The sequence below is a fragment of the Teleopsis dalmanni genome, chromosome 2, assembly GCF_002237135.1.
Source record: "Teleopsis dalmanni isolate 2A chromosome 2, ASM223713v2, whole genome shotgun sequence".
In the NCBI taxonomy this organism is placed as follows: Eukaryota; Metazoa; Arthropoda; class Insecta; order Diptera; family Diopsidae; genus Teleopsis; species Teleopsis dalmanni.
In genome coordinates, this window is record NC_051847.1 from 231,932,294 (window position 1) to 231,949,152 (window position 16,859).

Here is a 16,859-nt window from a genome sequence, read left to right on the forward strand (position 1 = left end):
TACTCTAATTAAGTTAATGCATTATGTACCTGATCACGAGAACCATGTATACATTGTGTTGACAGGCCTTTTAGAGATAAATCACTGGACAAATCGTCAGCACGAGCTCGCTTAGAACAGAAGATAATAACCTTATCGGTTGATTTAAGGTTTTTTAAAAATGCAAGGACCTGCAACAAGAATAAATACATTGTTCTTCATAATTCTTCTTATTTAAGTTTTCAAATAATATTACCGTATTAAATTTGTCCGCATCCTCCAAGAGTTCTACATTTTGACTCACAGTATGAGTGGCAGTTAAATCAAGCGAACCAACACACACTTGAATAGGATTGTTCATATAACTTTCGGCCAATCTACCAACACTTGGTGGCCAGGTGGCACTAGTCATGACGGTCTGCCTGTCAGGACGTATGTCGAGTAGAATTTTTCGGATCTGTGGCTCGAAACCCATATCCAGCATACGATCCGCTTCGTCTAGTATTAAATATGTAACTGATGTAATGTCTATAACTTTAGCTTGAACCAAATCATTAAGACGTCCAGGAGTACAAATAACGCATTCAGCTCCTTCTTTGAAAACACTAATTTGGTCACGACGATTCCCACCACCATAAATGCATACACTGAATAAGAATTTCATAATTTTTTTTCTTCATTCATTTTAAACTATGGTTTAACTATTTCCTAACTTACGCTTTTATTCCACGGAACGAGTACTTGTTAACTTCTTTTGCTATTTGTAATGCTAATTCTCGCGTTGGCGCTAAAATTAATATATTTGGACCATTACGTTTCTCACGTGGTGTAGTCTGTCCATCAGTATGAATCAAAGCAGGAAGCAGAAATGCTAAAGTTTTTCCAGTCCCTGTTTGGGCTATACCTATCATATCCTCGCCTCTCAATAATATAGGCCATGCTTGCTTCTGTATTGGTGATGGTTCATTAAAATTTTGTTTCTTTAACTCATCAAGGATATCAGGATAATCTTTGAAACAATGTTGAAATTTCCAAATTGGTTTCGGTATATCAGGACACATTTGATCTTCATTTGTCACCAAACGGGAAACACTTATATTATTGTTTAAATAACGCATTTCATTCACTTCTTCTTCTGTCTTAATAGCGACTTCCTCTACTTCTTCATAAAAATTTTTTCTCAAGTCTGGCAGATGCGCCCAGTGTAACCTACGATGTTCTTCCTGTAATCAAAAATGCCTCATGTGAGCAAAATAAATATGGTAAATCGATAACTTAATATGTAGATTTTAAAAATTTTTCTTACAACTTTTCTATTCAAAGTTTCCCAATCGATAGGCTGCAATACTACATGGTTTTCGGCGCCACCATTATATACATTTTTCGTAGGCGCATTTAATCTAATTCCACCACTTTCTCCCTAAATCAATTTTGTTATGAGATATTATATTAATATATATCCATATTCTCATTCTTTTTAATTTATACTTACAGATTTTGGAGCTGCAACCTGAATATTGTCATTTTCGGAAGAAGCATTAAAACGATTCATTGTATTTTCTTTTAATACAACTTTGGGATTGTGCGAGACTTCGTGATTTGGAAATGAAAAATTTCTATTTTCTTGACCAGACATAATATCACGAATATATTTGACTGCATCGTCAACATTTTTTCTATTACGACCCTTGACAGAAATTTCCTTGGTGTCATTGTTTATATGTATATAAACGTTGAAGTTTGTTCTAATTTCTTTAATTTTACAACCGCCACGACCAATTATGGCACCAATGTAAGCAGGGTCTGCAGGAAATTTCTCCATAAAATCATCAAAATGATTTAAGTTTGAGTTTAAAACTCCACACTCGTTCCTTTCAGATTGAGTTGCACCAGTTCCAAAAGTATCCATTTTGAAGTAAGCAAAATCTAAATAAAGGAATACCTGATTATTCCGTTTTCTATAAAACGAACCAAATTTCAAACATTCAAATCACGACCGCTTTTACGAACTCCTCAATCATAACATATGAAACGGTATTTAAAATTGACTATTAAAATTAAAAATATGTTTTTTAACATTGATTATTAGGGAATAAAGCAATTGCACTCTTATGTTTAAAGTATGTCGAAAATAATACTGCCGCCGCCTTCTTAAGTCTCATCACGCAATGATTCTTATATAAATATTTCAAATGGAGATTTTTTTTGCAAATACGTCACATAACCTTAAATATATGTGAATTGCAGTGATTTTTTTTTTATAGTTAATTTTTGTTTTTTAATTATAGTTTTAAAATTCTTTAAATAAAGAAACAATGATTTCTTTAAAACTTTTTGTTTAATATGTGCATTATATTTGCAGTTATTTCTTGGAACAAGCAAAATTGGCGGCTGTTTCAAGTTCTTGTCGGTTGCGAAAACAAATCAAAAATTCTTAATACTATAAAATATTTTTAACAAGTTCCAGAATTAATTGAAAAAAGTTGAACATATATTCGAACTGAAGTCATGAAACACGTATCAAGTATCACGAATCACGAATCATGAATCACGAAACACGAATTTTTTGGAGGAAGATACATACCAGCCTTAAAACCAAATCCAATTGAAAAAACACAAGCCGCTAAAAAAACGATCCGACCACCGACTCGTCTCTTGCAAAAGTAACCAATGAACAAGAAAACTTGTGTCGTTCTTTCAAAATTAATATAAATACATTTGGCAGCCCATACTCAAATTTGCGTGATGTAACTATATTAATTTGGTTTAGACTTTTTGGACACAAATGAATTTCACAAGGGGATAAATCGGATTAGCACACTATTTAATAGGTAAGCCCACATACTATTTTCATACTACATGTGTTAAATTATAAAAGTTTACAAAGTTCTGACATATTCATATCAAATTCATATAATCATATCAAATTCAATTCATAAAATTACGGTTACATTGATAAGAACAATGTACCGATTAGCATTCTGAGAAGAGCGTCTCAGAAGAACCTATACACTAATAACTCGATTAACAGCTACTTCGTACAACAGTAACCTCGATTAACGACCCAGCCGTATTTCTGATCGTGTTTTGCTTAACAGTGAAGAAAACGACAAACATGTCTTTTATAATGCAAGTAAGAGCTGGTTTGAGAATCAATATACCATAAAACTTTCTGCAAAAGGTACAACATTAAAAATGTCATACTAATGTCAAACAGAGATCAGTCGTGGAAAAAAACAAAAATGTGATCTCTTAAGAAATTTTGGAAGCACTTACGTCTGGAATACGTCGTCAAAACCCTGTGCCTGTACCTGATACCAACGTAAATGAAAAATCTGCTAAATTTGCAGAGAAAGAGGCAACTAGAGATCTCAAAATTAAAGATCTATTTCGTCAGAGTAGCTCGGATTGTTTTTGAGTTCATTATATTAATAATTATGTTAATGATTTTTTATATATTTTGAGCAATAGGCGGTGATTTATTCAAAATATATCGTTTGGTTTTCCCTTTTGTGTCTATTGATTTATCAATGGCCAATCTTTTGTCGCGAGTGTTATAAAATATTGAAAAATAATTTCATTCTAAAATGATAATGATAAATGCTACATCATTTTGAAGAGCTACTCAATTCACTTTGAAATTCTGTTAATTAGCAACCGACATGTAAATAAGAAATCATACAAACGGATTAAATATCAAACAGAATTTTTTAATTCACTCTAACCGTAATCGACTCTACCCCATTTACTGTGATTGAAAATCGTAGTATCAATTATCATATATCACAATATTATATTAATCATACAAATATTACAGACCTCTCTCAAAGGTAAAGATGTCTTTAATCTCCGCAATCCAATAATTCTAACGGATATGCCATTTCAATTCAAAAGATTGCAATTCACAATTCTATTGGCGTCTGCAATCACCATCTAAAGCGAGCTTAGTTCAATATTTAGGATACTGTGGTTCAACTCTCAACACAGATAATCTTCCACATGAACAACTATATGTTACTTGTTCTATAGTCCACAAATCGAACAATATATATCTACACTCGCAATGGAATAATAAAATAAAATTATTGATAAAATTTATCAATATTTGGAAAGCGTGCTTTCTAATTTCTTTCTTTTCCATTTAATCAGACAGCCATGTTAACACGTATCTGCGTATAGCTGCTTTTATTAAATATTATATGTATACAACTTTAACAAATTTTATTAAATTAAATGACGTTTATTATTTAAATTAATTAAATTAAAGATTTATTTCAAATGACATCGATAACGATCTTCGCTGATCAGATGAATTGATTTCTTAGGAGGTCTTATCTATGGCTTAGTGAGAAATGATCATTCGAAGTGATAGTAAAGATTTCAAGTTAGTATAATGGCATTCATTGGCTTGACTTGACCTTGACTTGACTACAGTACTATACTTGAGCAGTGATCAATTGTCTATCAATTGTCTGTTTAAAATAACATTCAAATTAAATATGTATAATGTGAAAAAAATATATATTTTATTTTAAGTTCATTTTATACCTCATCCAATACATTTATGAATCCTATTAAAACTGAATCCTATTAAAATTCATTTTAAATGAAACAACTAGAAAACTTACTAATACAGAAATTTAATCAACTTTATCAGCCTCTGATTAAAAATCGTATATAGCGATTACAATATTTAACTCACATCGTTGCCTGTACAAATAATTAATCTCCATCTTAAAAAAATTTCAAATAAAATATCTTATTTTCAGGAAAAAGTTGAAACTTTTACAAACGAAAAAGTAAGAACACAATAGAATCATCATAAAGTTGTAATTGATTAAATTTATTAAATTAACAAAGTTCACTGTATAAAAAACATATTTTAAATATTTCTTATTTAAAACCTTATTCTAAAATGTAATTTTGTATTTCAATTTAAATAATACACATTTTTAATTAATTTTATTTTAGATTTTTCTTATTGTACATTATTATACTAATAACATTAGAAATAGTTTGTTAATTAATTTTCAATTTTAACGATCAACACTTTTTTAAGTAAAACACTGATCGGTTCGAATCAAACAGGGTTATTCACGATCTTGTTTATCGAATAATACCCCTACCATATTTTAAAAAAATATCATTTAGTAACGGCGATTAAAACCACCACCCCTTTTAAAATCTGTACCACGTCTTTCTTTCATCTTCTCAAAACGATTGGACATTCTGTATAGTTCTTCTGGAGCTGCTTGACCAGCTTCTTCTAAAATACGAATGAGATCCTTTGCAACACCCCAATCCGAGCGTGTTATATAACTTATGGCAGTGCCAGTTCGCCCAGCGCGTCCAGTTCTACCAACACGATGAACATACTCCTCAATATTACGCGGAAAATCAAAATTAATAACATGACTAAATGAAAAACAATTAATACAACAAATTCGGTTTCAAATACTACTAAGCACTTACGTAATATCCTCAATATCTAAACCTCTTGAAGCAACATCTGTCGCTATCAAAACCTGTATATCACCTGACGCTATATCAGCCAGTGCTTGTTCTCGATCGGTCTAAAGACAATTTTTTTTAAGTTTATAAGAATTTTATATTCTGAGACATTACTCTAATTAAGTTAATGCATTATGTACCTGATCACGAGAACCATGTATACATTGTGTTGACAGGCCTTTTAGAGATAAATCACTGGACAAATCGTCAGCACGAGCTCGCTTAGAACAGAAGATAATAACCTTATCGGTTGATTTAAGGTTTTTTAAAAATGCAAGGACCTGCAACAAGAATAACCTCTTCGGTCCTGGCGTGCAGCCGGCTGGACACTTTTCTACTGCCTTTTTTGAAGTTTTGTGAAGGTTTTACTACTATATATTCATTTGTACAGCTCGCTAATAGTTTCGTGTTTGTTATTTTAGTGCACCTTTTCCTGTAATTTTGGGAATACCATAAAATAATGTGAAAAGTGTTTGGTAAGTTGTTGAGAATTTGCTGTTATTGTTAAGTACAAGAAAAAATCGGTTTTTTTGTAGTATTTGCCTTTTTTTGGATACATTTAATAGTTTTATTTTGTTTAAAATCTTTTTTTCTTTAAACTTTATATAAAGGTAAGTAATTAGCAATTATATTTTTATGGTATTTTCTGAAAAACATATAGTGTCCAGCGGGCTGCACACTTGGTACAAAATGACAATGAGAAAAGAATACACTGAAGACAAAATTTTGGAGCTGCTATTGGAGAGTGATATTGAAGACGCTTCAGATGACAGTGATAATGAATTGTTAGATCACAATGCGCATGAAGATGCTATTGTTTTCGAAGATGACGCAGATAGCGACTTTGATGGTGTTGTTGCTGAAGGCGCAAAAAAACTTTTTGATGAGGAAGTGCTTTGCGTCGATGACATGTCAAAGTTATCAAATAGAAATATGAAATGGGTGTTTAAGAAATTTAATACAACGTACGAGGAGTTATCCAATGAGGACTCATGGAATGTTGAAAATCGAGAGAAGTGGACACCTTTTAATTATTTTTGTGATTATTTCAACGAAAATTTTTGGGCTTTTGTTAGTGAGCAAAGTAACATACATGCATTGCAATGCAATGTTGATTTAAAGTCAACCCCAAATGAATATAAAAAGGTAGTTGGTGCACACATAATTGCAGGTTGTATGAAACTTCCTAGAATTAGGATGTACTATAAACCCTCCATTAAAGTAGCTGCAATAACCCAAATTCCGAGAGAAGGAGAAAAACAGACTTTGGAAAATTCAACCTATTTTGGATACAGTTATTAACAAATGCAATGCAATTCCAAAGAGTAAAAAATTGAGTATCGATGAACAAATGATCCCATTTACTGGAACTACTCAATTAAAGCAATATGTGAAATGTAAGCCGAATCCAGTAGGCTTAAAAAATTTTGTATTGGCTTCTCCGGATGGGCTTGTCCTTGATTTTTTCATTTATCAAGGAGCAAAAACATGGCCCTGTGGAAAACCCAATCCAGCATTGGGCATTGGAGGCACAGTTGTAGAAAGACTGACCAAAAACGTTCCCAAAGGCAGTGAGATATTTATGGATAGATATTTTACGTCCATGAATTTACTGACTTTTCTCTTAGAAAATGAGATATATGCTACGGGAACAATTCAACAAAACCGTATCCCAAAAGAATTGCGCACAAAGCTATCTCTTGATAAAGATCTTTTAAAGAAAGGAAGAGGTAGTTTCGATGAGATAGTCAGGCAAGATGAAAAAATATCTGTCATCAAGTGGATGGATAACAAATCAGTATTGCTAGCTACTACAGCGGTTGGATCCGACCCAATTCAAACTGTTCGGAGATGGAATAAAACTACAAAAAAATATGTAAATATTAATTGTCCAAATGCCATTACAAGGTATAATAACTCAATGGGTGATGTCGATCTTGCAGATCGATTGATTTCCTATTATCGCATTGCTATTCGCACAAAAAAGTGGCCTGTTAAAGTATTTTGGCATATGGTTGATCTGATAATAACAAATTGCTGGGTTATGTACAAGAAGGACAAATTTGCGTGTGGTGTATGCAAAAAAGAGATCATGGACTTGCTTGAATTCAAACTGAATATTGGAGAATGCTTTGCTGCATGTGCAGAATCCAAAAGAAGAACTTATGATCAAGCGTTCACAGAGAGCAGTTCAAGTGATAAAGATTTATTGGTTAGAAAAAAAACCAAAACACCAAATCCACTTCCACCAGAGGATGTCTGCCGTACTGAAAACAGACATTTACCAATATGCGGTGTTACAGATAAAAATAAGTTTATGCGCTGTCGCAGAGAGGGTTGTCATCAAAAAACTAGATTTAAATGCACTTCGTGTAATGTTTTTTTATGTATAGCTAATGATAGGCAATGTTTTTTTGAGTTTCATTCATAACTTAGTTTTAAGTAGTTTTAACTATAATTCGTATATTTTAATATAATTTATTAATGATAATTAATATAATTTAATGAAATTCGTAATTTTTGTTTAATTTAGATATAAAATTTATAATTTTAAAGTAAATAACTTAATAAAGTTCATAAGTTTCCTTAATTCATAAATAAAACTTTTTATTTTGTAATAATAGAAAAAATTTAAAAGACCACATTTTTTTTACATTATATATTCCAAGTGTCCAGCTGGCTGCCCCTGCCATATCTCAATATCCGTGCGACAGAAAATCGTCTAATCAATTTTTTTTTTTTATTTGAATGCATATAAACAATAGCTAAAAGATTTTAAGAATTTTTTTTTTGTGGGAAGCCTTCAGGACCGAGGAGGATAAATACATTGTTCTTCATAATTCTTCTTATTTAAGTTTTCAAATAATATTACCGTATTAAATTTGTCCGCATCCTCCAAGAGTTCTACATTTTGACTCACAGTATGAGTGGCAGTTAAATCAAGCGAACCAACACACACTTGAATAGGATTGTTCATATAACTTTCGGCCAATCTACCAACACTTGGTGGCCAGGTGGCACTAGTCATGACGGTCTGCCTGTCAGGACGTATGTCGAGTAGAATTTTTCGGATCTGTGGCTCGAAACCCATATCCAGCATACGATCCGCTTCGTCTAGTATTAAATATGTAACTGATGTAATGTCTATAACTTTAGCTTGAACCAAATCATTAAGACGTCCAGGAGTACAAATAACGCATTCAGCTCCTTCTTTGAAAACACTAATTTGGTCACGACGATTCCCACCACCATAAATGCATACACTGAATAAGAATTTCATAATTTTTTTCTTCATTCATTTTAAACTATGGTTTAACTATTTCCTAACTTACGCTTTTATTCCACGGAACGAGTACTTGTTAACTTCTTTTGCTATTTGTAATGCTAATTCTCGCGTTGGCGCTAAAATTAATATATTTGGACCATTACGTTTCTCACGTGGTGTAGTCTGTCCATCAGTATGAATCAAAGCAGGAAGCAGAAATGCTAAAGTTTTTCCAGTCCCTGTTTGGGCTATACCTATCATATCCTCGCCTCTCAATAATATAGGCCATGCTTGCTTCTGTATTGGTGATGGTTCATTAAAATTTTGTTTCTTTAACTCATCAAGGATATCAGGATAATCTTTGAAACAATGTTGAAATTTCCAAATTGGTTTCGGTATATCAGGACACATTTGATCTTCATTTGTCACCAAACGGGAAACACTTATATTATTGTTTAAATAACGCATTTCATTCACTTCTTCTTCTGTCTTAATAGCGACTTCCTCTACTTCTTCATAAAAATTTTTTCTCAAGTCTGGCAGATGCGCCCAGTGTAACCTACGATGTTCTTCCTGTAATCAAAAATGCCTCATGTGAGCAAAATAAATATGGTAAATCGATAACTTAATATGTAGATTTTAAAAATTTTTCTTACAACTTTTCTATTCAAAGTTTCCCAATCGATAGGCTGCAATACTACATGGTTTTCGGCGCCACCATTATATACATTTTTCGTAGGCGCATTTAATCTAATTCCACCACTTTCTCCCTAAATTAATTTTGTTATGAGATATTATATTAATATATATCCATATTCTCATTCTTTTTAATTTATACTTACAGATTTTGGAGCTGCAACCTGAATATTGTCATTTTCGGAAGAAGCATTAAAACGATTCATTGTATTTTCTTTTAATACAACTTTGGGATTGTGCGAGACTTCGTGATTTGGAAATGAAAAATTTCTATTTTCTTGACCAGACATAATATCACGAATATATTTGACTGCATCGTCAACATTTTTTCTATTACGACCCTTGACAGAAATTTCCTTGGTGTCATTGTTTATATGTATATAAACGTTGAAGTTTGTTCTAATTTCTTTAATTTTACAACCGCCACGACCAATTATGGCACCAATGTAAGCAGGGTCTGCAGGAAATTTCTCCATAAAATCATCAAAATGATTTAAGTTTGAGTTTAAAACTCCACACTCGTTCCTTTCAGATTGAGTTGCACCAGTTCCAAAAGTATCCATTTTGAAGTAAGCAAAATCTAAATAAAGGAATACCTGATTATTCCGTTTTCTATAAAACGAACCAAATTTCAAACATTCAAATCACGACCGCTTTTACGAACTCCTCAATCATAACATATGAAACGGTATTTAAAATTGACTATTAAAATTAAAAATATGTTTTTTAACATTGATTATTAGGGAATAAAGCAATTGCACTCTTATGTTTAAAGTATGTCGAAAATAATACTGCCGCCGCCTTCTTAAGTCTCATCACGCAATGATTCTTATATAAATATTTCAAATGGAGATTTTTTTTGCAAATACGTCACATAACCTTAAATATATGTGAATTGCAGTGATTTTTTTTTATAGTTAATTTTTGTTTTTTAATTATAGTTTTAAAATTCTTTAAATAAAGAAACAATGATTTCTTTAAAACTTTTTGTTTAATATGTGCATTATATTTGCAGTTATTTCTTGGAACAAGCAAAATTGGCGGCTGTTTCAAGTTCTTGTCGGTTGCGAAAACAAATCAAAAATTCTTAATACTATAAAATATTTTTAACAAGTTCCAGAATTAATTGAAAAAAGTTGAACATATATTCGAACTGAAGTCATGAAACACGTATCAAGTATCACGAATCACGAATCATGAATCACGAAACACGAATTTTTTGGAGGAAGATACATACCAGCCTTAAAACCAAATCCAATTGAAAAAACACAAGCCGCTAAAAAAACGATCCGACCACCGACTCGTCTCTTGCAAAAGTAACCAATGAACAAGAAAACTTGTGTCGTTCTTTCAAAATTAATATAAATACATTTGGCAGCCCATACTCAAATTTGCGTGATGTAACTATATTAATTTGGTTTAGACTTTTTGGACACAAATGAATTTCACAAGGGGATAAATCGGATTAGCACACTATTTAATAGGTAAGCCCACATACTATTTTCATACTACATGTGTTAAATTATAAAAGTTTACAAAGTTCTGACATATTCATATCAAATTCATATAATCATATCAAATTCAATTCATAAAATTACGGTTACATTGATAAGAACAATGTACCGATTAGCATTCTGAGAAGAGCGTCTCAGAAGAACCTATACACTAATAACTCGATTAACAGCTACTTCGTACAACAGTAACCTCGATTAACGACCCAGCTGTATTTCTGATCGTGTTTTGCTTAACAGTGAAGAAAACGACAAACATGTCTTTTATAATGCAAGTAAGAGCTGGTTTGAGAATCAATATACCATAAAACTTTCTGCAAAAGGTACAACATTAAAAATGTCATACTAATGTCAAACAGAGATCAGTCGTGGAAAAAAACAAAAATGTGATCTCTTAAGAAATTTTGGAAGCACTTACGTCTGGAATACGTCGTCAAAACCCTGTGCCTGTACCTGATACCAACGTAAATGAAAAATCTGCTAAATTTGCAGAGAAAGAGGCAACTAGAGATCTCAAAATTAAAGATCTATTTCGTCAGAGTAGCTCGGATTGTTTTTGAGTTCATTATATTAAGAATTATGTTAATGATTTTTTATATATTTTGTGCAATAGGCGGTGATTTATTCAAAATATATCGTTTGGTTTTCCCTTTTGTGTCTATTGATTTGTCAATGGCCAATCTTTTGTCGCGAGTGTTATAAAATATTGAAAAATAATTTCATTCCAAAATGATAATGATAAATGCTACATCATTTTGAAGAGCTACTCAATTCACTTTGAAATTCTGTTAATTAGCAACCGACATGTAAATAAGAAATCATACAAACAGATTAAATAGCAAACAGAATTTTTTAATTCACTCTAACCGTAATCGATTCTACCCCATTTACTGTGATTGAAAATCGGAGTATCAGTTATCATATATAACAATATTATATTAATCATACAAATATTACAGACCTCTCTCAAAGGTAAAGATGTCTTTAATCTCCGCAATCCAATAATTCTAACGGATATGCCATTTCAATTCAAAAGATTGCAATTCACAATTCTATTGGCGTCTGCAATCACCATCTAAAGCGAGCTTAGTTCAATATTTAGGATACTGTGGTTCAACTCTCAACACAGATAATCTTCCACATGAACAACTATATGTTACTTGTTCTATAGTCCACAAATCGAACAATATATATCTACACTCGCAATGGAATAATAAAATAAAATTATTGATAAAATTTATCAATATTTGGAAAGCGTGCTTTCTAATTTCTTTCTTTTCCATTTAATCAGACAGCCATGTTAACACGTATCTGCGTATAGCTGCTTTTATTAAATATTATATGTATACAACTTTAACAAATTTTATTAAATTAAATGACGTTTATTATTTAAATTAATTAAATTAAAGATTTATTTCAAATGACATCGATAACGATCTTCGCTGATCAGATGAATTGATTTCTTAGGAGGTCTTATCTATGGCTTAGTGAGAAATGATCATTCGAAGTGATAGTAAAGATTTCAAGTTAGTATAATGGCATTCATTGGCTTGACTTGACCTTGACTTGACTACAGTACTATACTTAAGCAGTGATCAATTGTCTATCAATTGTCTGTTTAAAATAACATTCAAATTAAATATGTATAATGTGAAAAAAATATATATTTTATATTAAGTTCATTTTATACCTCATCCAATACATTTATGAATCCTATTAAAACTGAATCCTATTAAAATTCATTTTAAATGAAACAACTAGAAAACTTACTAATACAGAAATTTAATCAACTTTATCAGCCTCTGATTAAAAATCGTATATAGCGATTACAATATTTAACTCACATCGTTGCCTGTACAAATAATTAATCTCCATCTTAAAAAAATTTCAAATAAAATATCTTATTTTCAGGAAAAAGTTGAAACTTTTACAAACGAAAAAGTAAGAACACAATAGAATCATCATAAAGTTGTAATTGATTAAATTTATTAAATTAACAAAGTTCACTGTATAAAAAACATATTTTAAATATTTCTTATTTAAAACCTTATTCTAAAATGTAATTTTGTATTTCAATTTAAATAATACACATTTTTAATTAATTTTATTTTAGATTTTTCTTATTGTACATTACTATACTAATAACATTAGAAATAGTTTGTTAATTAATTTTCAATTTTAACGATCAACACTTTTTTAAGTAAAACACTGATCGGTTCGAATCAAACAGGGTTATTCACGATCTTGTTTATCGAATAATACCCCTACCATATATTAAAAAAATATCATTTAGTAACGGCGATTAAAACCACCACCCCTTTTAAAATCTGTACCACGTCTTTCTTTCATCTTCTCAAAACGATTGGACATTCTGTATAGTTCTTCTGGAGCTGCTTGACCAGCTTCTTCTAAAATACGAATGAGATCCTTTGCAACACCCCAATCCGAGCGTGTTATATAACTTATGGCAGTGCCAGTTCGCCCAGCGCGTCCAGTTCTACCAACACGATGAACATACTCCTCAATATTACGCGGAAAATCAAAATTAATAACATGACTAAATGAAAAACAATTAATACAACAAATTCGGTTTCAAATACTACTAAGCACTTACGTAATATCCTCAATATCTAAACCTCTTGAAGCAACATCTGTCGCTATCAAAACCTGTATATCACCTGACGCTATATCAGCCAGTGCTTGTTCTCGATCGGTCTAAAGACAATTTTTTTTAAGTTTATAAGAATTTTATATTCTGAGACATTACTCTAATTAAGTTAATGCATTATGTACCTGATCACGAGAACCATGTATACATTGTGTTGACAGGCCTTTTAGAGATAAATCACTGGACAAATCGTCAGCACGAGCTCGCTTAGAACAGAAGATAATAACCTTATCGGTTGATTTAAGGTTTTTTAAAAATGCAAGGACCTGCAACAAGAATAAATACATTGTTCTTCATAATTCTTCTTATTTAAGTTTTCAAATAATATTACCGTATTAAATTTGTCCGCATCCTCCAAGAGTTCTACATTTTGACTCACAGTATGAGTGGCAGTTAAATCAAGCGAACCAACACACACTTGAATAGGATTGTTCATATAACTTTCGGCCAATCTACCAACACTTGGTGGCCAGGTGGCACTAGTCATGACGGTCTGCCTGTCAGGACGTATGTCGAGTAGAATTTTTCGGATCTGTGGCTCGAAACCCATATCCAGCATACGATCCGCTTCGTCTAGTATTAAATATGTAACTGATGTAATGTCTATAACTTTAGCTTGAACCAAATCATTAAGACGTCCAGGAGTACAAATAACGCATTCAGCTCCTTCTTTGAAAACACTAATTTGGTCACGACGATTCCCACCACCATAAATGCATACACTGAATAAGAATTTCTTCATTGAATAATTTTTTTCTTCATTCATTTTAAACTATGGTTTAACTATTTCCTAACTTACGCTTTTATTCCACGGAACGAGTACTTGTTAACTTCTTTTGCTATTTGTAATGCTAATTCTCGCGTTGGCGCTAAAATTAATATATTTGGACCATTACGTTTCTCACGTGGTGTAGTCTGTCCATCAGTATGAATCAAAGCAGGAAGCAGAAATGCTAAAGTTTTTCCAGTCCCTGTTTGGGCTATACCTATCATATCCTCGCCTCTCAATAATATAGGCCATGCTTGCTTCTGTATTGGTGATGGTTCATTAAAATTTTGTTTCTTTAACTCATCAAGGATATCAGGATAATCTTTGAAACAATGTTGAAATTTCCAAATTGGTTTCGGTATATCAGGACACATTTGATCTTCATTTGTCACCAAACGGGAAACACTTATATTATTGTTTAAATAACGCATTTCATTCACTTCTTCTTCTGTCTTAATAGCGACTTCCTCTACTTCTTCATAAAAATTTTTTCTCAAGTCTGGCAGATGCGCCCAGTGTAACCTACGATGTTCTTCCTGTAATCAAAAATGCCTCATGTGAGCAAAATAAATATGGTAAATCGATAACTTAATATGTAGATTTTAAAAATTTTTCTTACAACTTTTCTATTCAAAGTTTCCCAATCGATAGGCTGCAATACTACATGGTTTTCGGCGCCACCATTATATACATTTTTCGTAGGCGCATTTAATCTAATTCCACCACTTTCTCCCTAAATCAATTTTGTTATGAGATATTATATTAATATATATCCATATTCTCCTTCTTTTTAATTTATACTTACAGATTTTGGAGCTGCAACCTGAATATTGTCATTTTCGGAAGAAGCATTAAAACGATTCATTGTATTTTCTTTTAATACAACTTTGGGATTGTGCGAGACTTCGTGATTTGGAAATGAAAAATTTCTATTTTCTTGACCAGACATAATATCACGAATATATTTGACTGCATCGTCAACATTTTTTCTATTACGACCCTTGACAGAAATTTCCTTGGTGTCATTGTTTATATGTATATAAACGTTGAAGTTTGTTCTAATTTCTTTAATTTTACAACCGCCACGACCAATTATGGCACCAATGTAAGCAGGGTCTGCAGGAAATTTCTCCATAAAATCATCAAAATGATTTAAGTTTGAGTTTAAAACTCCACACTCGTTCCTTTCAGATTGAGTTGCACCAGTTCCAAAAGTATCCATTTTGAAGTAAGCAAAATCTAAATAAAGGAATACCTGATTATTCCGTTTTCTATAAAACGAACCAAATTTCAAACATTCAAATCGCGACCGCTTTTACGAACTCCTCAATCATAAGATATGAAACGGTATTTAAAATTGACTATTAGAATTAAAAATATGTTTTTTAACATTGATTATTAGGGAATAAAGCAATTGCACTCTTATGTTTAAAGTATGTCGAAAATAATACTGCCGCCGCCTTCTTAAGTCTCATCACGCAATGATTCTTATATAAATATTTCAAATGGAGATTTTTTTTGCAAATACGTCACATAACCTTAAATATATGTGAATTGCAGTGATTTTTTTTTTATAGTTAATTTTTGTTTTTTAATTATAGTTTTAAAATTCTTTAAATAAAGAAACAATGATTTCTTTAAAACTTTTTGTTTAATATGTGCATTATATTTGCAGTTATTTCTTGGAACAAGCAAAATTGGCGGCTGTTTCAAGTTCTTGTCGGTTGCGAAAACAAATCAAAAATTCTTAATACTATAAAATATTTTTAACAAGTTCCAGAATTAATTGAAAAAAGTTGAACATATATTCGAACTGAAGTCATGAAACACGTATCAAGTATCACGAATCACGAATCATGAATCACGAAACACGAATTTTTTGGAGGAAGATACATACCAGCCTTAAAACCAAATCCAATTGAAAAAACACAAGCCGCTAAAAAAACGATCCGACCACCGACTCGTCTCTTGCAAAAGTAACCAATGAACAAGAAAACTTGTGTCGTTCTTTCAAAATTAATATAAATACATTTGGCAGCCCATACTCAAATTTGCGTGATGTAACTATATTAATTTGGTTTAGACTTTTTGGACACAAATGAATTTCACAAGGGGATAAATCGGATTAGCACACTATTTAATAGGTAAGCCCACATACTATTTTCATACTACATGTGTTAAATTATAAAAGTTTACAAAGTTCTGACATATTCATATCAAATTCATATAATCATATCAAATTCAATTCATAAAATTACGGTTACATTGATAAGAACAATGTACCGATTAGCATTCTGAGAAGAGCGTCTCAGAAGAACCTATACACTAATAACTCGATTAACAGCTACTTCGTACAACAGTAACCTCGATTAACGACCCAGCCGTATTTCTGATCGTGTTTTGCTTAACAGTGAAGAAAACGACAAACATGTCTTTTATAATGCAAGTAAGAGCTGGTTT

General features: G+C 31.6%; 4 protein-coding genes and 1 long non-coding RNA gene across 7 annotated transcripts; 2 read left to right on the top strand and 3 right to left on the bottom strand.

The window, feature by feature from the left end:
* Positions 1-8: 8 nt before the first annotated feature.
* On the bottom strand, positions 9-2,809 carry LOC119682630 (probable ATP-dependent RNA helicase DDX43). Its single transcript, XM_038096117.1, has 6 exons — positions 2,564-2,809; positions 1,472-1,905; positions 1,286-1,399; positions 697-1,202; positions 236-626; positions 9-170 (listed from the first exon to the last, which is right to left on the bottom strand). Exons 2-6 carry the CDS (start codon positions 1,886-1,888, stop codon positions 9-11), a joined length of 1,590 nt encoding a protein of 529 aa, XP_037952045.1. The 5' UTR covers positions 1,889-1,905; positions 2,564-2,809.
* A 2,210-nt stretch (positions 2,810-5,019) lies between these two features.
* On the bottom strand, positions 5,020-10,762 carry LOC119682629 (probable ATP-dependent RNA helicase DDX43). The gene is made up of 8 exons (XM_038096116.1): positions 10,689-10,762; positions 9,598-10,031; positions 9,412-9,525; positions 8,823-9,328; positions 8,363-8,753; positions 5,631-5,771; positions 5,452-5,552; positions 5,020-5,394 (listed from the first exon to the last, which is right to left on the bottom strand). Exons 2-8 carry the CDS (start codon positions 10,012-10,014, stop codon positions 5,127-5,129), a joined length of 1,938 nt encoding a protein of 645 aa, XP_037952044.1. The 5' UTR covers positions 10,015-10,031; positions 10,689-10,762; the 3' UTR covers positions 5,020-5,126.
* LOC119682631 lies at positions 6,125-7,890 on the top strand (the record flags this gene model as incomplete). Its single annotated transcript, XM_038096118.1, is given in 1 exon segment — positions 6,125-7,890. A coding segment is annotated over 1 exon segment (668 nt), but the record flags the coding sequence as incomplete, so codon positions are not given.
* On the top strand, positions 9,262-16,317 carry LOC119682632. Of its 3 annotated transcripts, none has more exons than XR_005252589.1 (3): positions 9,262-9,349; positions 10,467-10,935; positions 16,075-16,317. It is a non-coding gene; the product is annotated as an uncharacterized LOC119682632 (long non-coding RNA). The 3 variants fall into 3 exon arrangements; XR_005252588.1 differs by having other exon boundaries at positions 9,278-9,367; XR_005252590.1 differs by lacking the exon at positions 9,262-9,349 and adding an exon at positions 10,039-10,139.
* On the bottom strand, positions 13,050-16,370 carry LOC119682628 (probable ATP-dependent RNA helicase DDX43). The gene is made up of 8 exons (XM_038096115.1): positions 16,297-16,370; positions 15,205-15,638; positions 15,019-15,132; positions 14,430-14,935; positions 13,962-14,352; positions 13,756-13,896; positions 13,577-13,677; positions 13,050-13,519 (listed from the first exon to the last, which is right to left on the bottom strand). Exons 2-8 carry the CDS (start codon positions 15,619-15,621, stop codon positions 13,252-13,254), a joined length of 1,938 nt encoding a protein of 645 aa, XP_037952043.1. The 5' UTR covers positions 15,622-15,638; positions 16,297-16,370; the 3' UTR covers positions 13,050-13,251.
* Positions 16,371-16,859: the final 489 nt, after the last annotated feature.

Excerpts from the sequence above, each read along its gene's own strand:
- LOC119682630 (XM_038096117.1), bottom strand. The coding sequence starts at position 1,888 with ATGGATACTTTTGGAACTGGTGCAACTCAATCTGAAAGGAACGAGTGT. Across the intron at positions 627-696 it reads TCGTTCCGTGGAATAAAAGC|TGTATGCATTTATGGTGGTG; the intron begins GTAAGTTAGGAA and ends ATTCTTATTCAG. Across the intron at positions 171-235 it reads ATGCGGACAAATTTAATACG|GTCCTTGCATTTTTAAAAAA; the intron begins GTAATATTATTT and ends TTCTTGTTGCAG.
- LOC119682629 (XM_038096116.1), bottom strand. The coding sequence starts at position 10,014 with ATGGATACTTTTGGAACTGGTGCAACTCAATCTGAAAGGAACGAGTGT. Across the intron at positions 5,772-8,362 it reads ATGCGGACAAATTTAATACG|GTCCTTGCATTTTTAAAAAA; the intron begins GTAATATTATTT and ends TTCTTGTTGCAG. Across the intron at positions 5,395-5,451 it reads TTAGATATTGAGGATATTAC|TCATGTTATTAATTTTGATT; the intron begins GTAAGTGCTTAG and ends TTTTTCATTTAG.
- LOC119682628 (XM_038096115.1), bottom strand. The coding sequence starts at position 15,621 with ATGGATACTTTTGGAACTGGTGCAACTCAATCTGAAAGGAACGAGTGT. Across the intron at positions 14,353-14,429 it reads TCGTTCCGTGGAATAAAAGC|TGTATGCATTTATGGTGGTG; the intron begins GTAAGTTAGGAA and ends ATTCTTATTCAG. Across the intron at positions 13,897-13,961 it reads ATGCGGACAAATTTAATACG|GTCCTTGCATTTTTAAAAAA; the intron begins GTAATATTATTT and ends TTCTTGTTGCAG.